The following is a 2,088-nucleotide window of genomic DNA, read 5'->3' as shown; positions in this document are numbered from 1 at the left end:
ATATTATATATATTATTAATATTATTTTATATTGTATTTTATTATAATATATTTATAGAACATATTATCATATAATAATTTAATATAGTCAATACTATTTTAAAATAAGTTTAAAAATATATATATTTATTTCACTTACTTGTAGACATCATTCTCAATGGGCAGCAGGTCATAGGCCATAGCCTGGAAGGTGAGCTCGTGCAGGACAGGAGAGGCAGGGTCGAAACCTCGGTCCAGAATAATGAGCTGGGAGCGAGCCTTGTCTGGACCCTGCAGAGAGATCAAAAAATCTAAAAATGTACTCCATGATCAGCACAAACCGTTCTTTGATTAACAAAGCCCCCCACAAACATAATAATAATGTGGGCAGGAATAAGGCTGAAAGAAGCAGCTTTAATTTCTTAATATGGAAGTCCTGAAGTCGTTTCAGAGGAAGAATAAGTTATTACATTTTGGTACAGATTGCACAAACAGTGATTGGTTTATTGATTGATTGAGTTTTTGGTTTCATGCTTGATTTCTTTGACTTTAACCTTTGACAACCCTAATAGTCATAATTTCTGTTTTATGGGTTTAACAAAATCAAAATCTTTCCAAGAACCCTCTGAAAGCTGCTTATGTTCCCCCTGAGGTACATGTACCCCTTGTTCTAGAGTATTCCTATGTACATGTATTAACTCCTGTCTCTCCCTGCAGTGCAATAACTGAGATGTGTCTCTCACCTCCCCCATTGTGGGATCATCTGCCTTGTAGGCGTCCAGTTTGTCCTGAAGCAACTGAGCCAGAGTGGCGTTATCTTTATACTCCCTGTACATAGAAAATCAGTGTATTAGAACAGACAGACAGAACATTAGACAGCTCTGTTGATCCTGTTGCCACTTCCTGAAATCTGATTCAGACGACTGGGCATCTGTCTTCTACACTAGTTCCTGCTGTAAGTGTGTTGGATAAATATGATTGCACATGAAACAGCACCATCGAAACAGATCAGATATAGGAACAGATCAGTTATAAAGATGATAGTTGAAGACGCTACAAAATATTAAGAGGCAGATGCAGTTCCATCGTGGCCCCTCATGCCTTACCCTCGGTATCGGACGGCAGGGTATTCCTTCAGTGTGGCACACAGAGTTGCCAGCTGCTCGGCCAACCGTTCCATCACAGAGTTCTTCAGCTGTGTCTTATGAGGGCTGTAGAAACTCTGCAAGGCATCAGGATTGTCCAAAGAGAACACCTAAACACGCACATACACACATTCATACTTCTAATAGAGCAATAATGTGGACAGGCAAAGTGTTCAGCTGACATTTTGCATCTTTTTGCTTTGCTTTTACGTGCGGGTTCATCTAAAACTGTGCTATTATAGTTGAGTAAAAGTGAAACTAAATTTAGAACCATAAAAAAAATATTTTTTTGTTACTTAAAATAAACATGAACTGAAATAAAATTCAAAAAAAAAATTCAGCAAGTTGCCAAGGCAACTGTACTAACCTCTTAAGACCCTGCGGCCTCATATGAGGACATTATATTTTAGTGAATTTCTCTGAGACTGTACATGCCACAGTTTTAAGTCTGGATGTCCTGTACAGAGCACATTCAGGGCTTTTCAGAGATACTAAATGTTTGGATGTTTCACCATGACCACTCCCTCTCGTTGGTCTTCAAAAATGTCTGAAATTAATTTAGTGACACTCTTATGGAAATATGATAATATTTTGTAATTATCATTTAAATCTGACTAATTTTTAAACTGTGTGTCATAAATCAACATCTCAGGAAAATGTTATGGGGTTTCAAATCAAAATATGACTTTCTGTTACGAAACAGGACGTTGATTTCATACATGTCCTCATATGAGGACACCGGGACTAAAAGCATGTTTATTACGCATTTTGGGAGACATAACAAATGAACAGGGAAAGAAATTATATTTCTATATCCTATGAAATATTATATATTATTATGAAAATCTTGTCAATTATTACTCTCAATATTACACTTATTTTTTCATTACATGTTGCCCCAAAAATACATTAATATGCTAATTAGATTTAGTTTATAGATACATTGTATATAATGAGAGAACCT

At 36.1% G+C, this 2,088-nt stretch overlaps 1 protein-coding gene across 1 annotated transcript; it reads right to left on the bottom strand.

The window, feature by feature from the left end:
- Positions 1-135: 135 nt before the first annotated feature.
- On the bottom strand, positions 136-1,234 carry LOC107656839 (syntaxin-binding protein 1-like; the record flags this gene model as incomplete). Its single annotated transcript, XM_016444787.1, has 3 exons — positions 136-270; positions 723-807; positions 1,086-1,234. Coding segments are annotated over 3 exons (369 nt in total), but the record flags the coding sequence as incomplete, so codon positions are not given.
- Between the last annotated feature and the right edge of the window lie 854 nt (positions 1,235-2,088).

The sequence above is a fragment of the Sinocyclocheilus anshuiensis genome, unplaced genomic scaffold (assembly GCF_001515605.1).
Source record: "Sinocyclocheilus anshuiensis isolate Anshui unplaced genomic scaffold, SAMN03320099.WGS_v1.1 scaffold7060, whole genome shotgun sequence".
Lineage (NCBI taxonomy): Eukaryota > Metazoa > Chordata > Actinopteri > Cypriniformes > Cyprinidae > Sinocyclocheilus > Sinocyclocheilus anshuiensis.
Note: the sequence above shows the minus strand (reverse complement) of the source record. Positions and strands in the feature narration are given on the sequence as shown.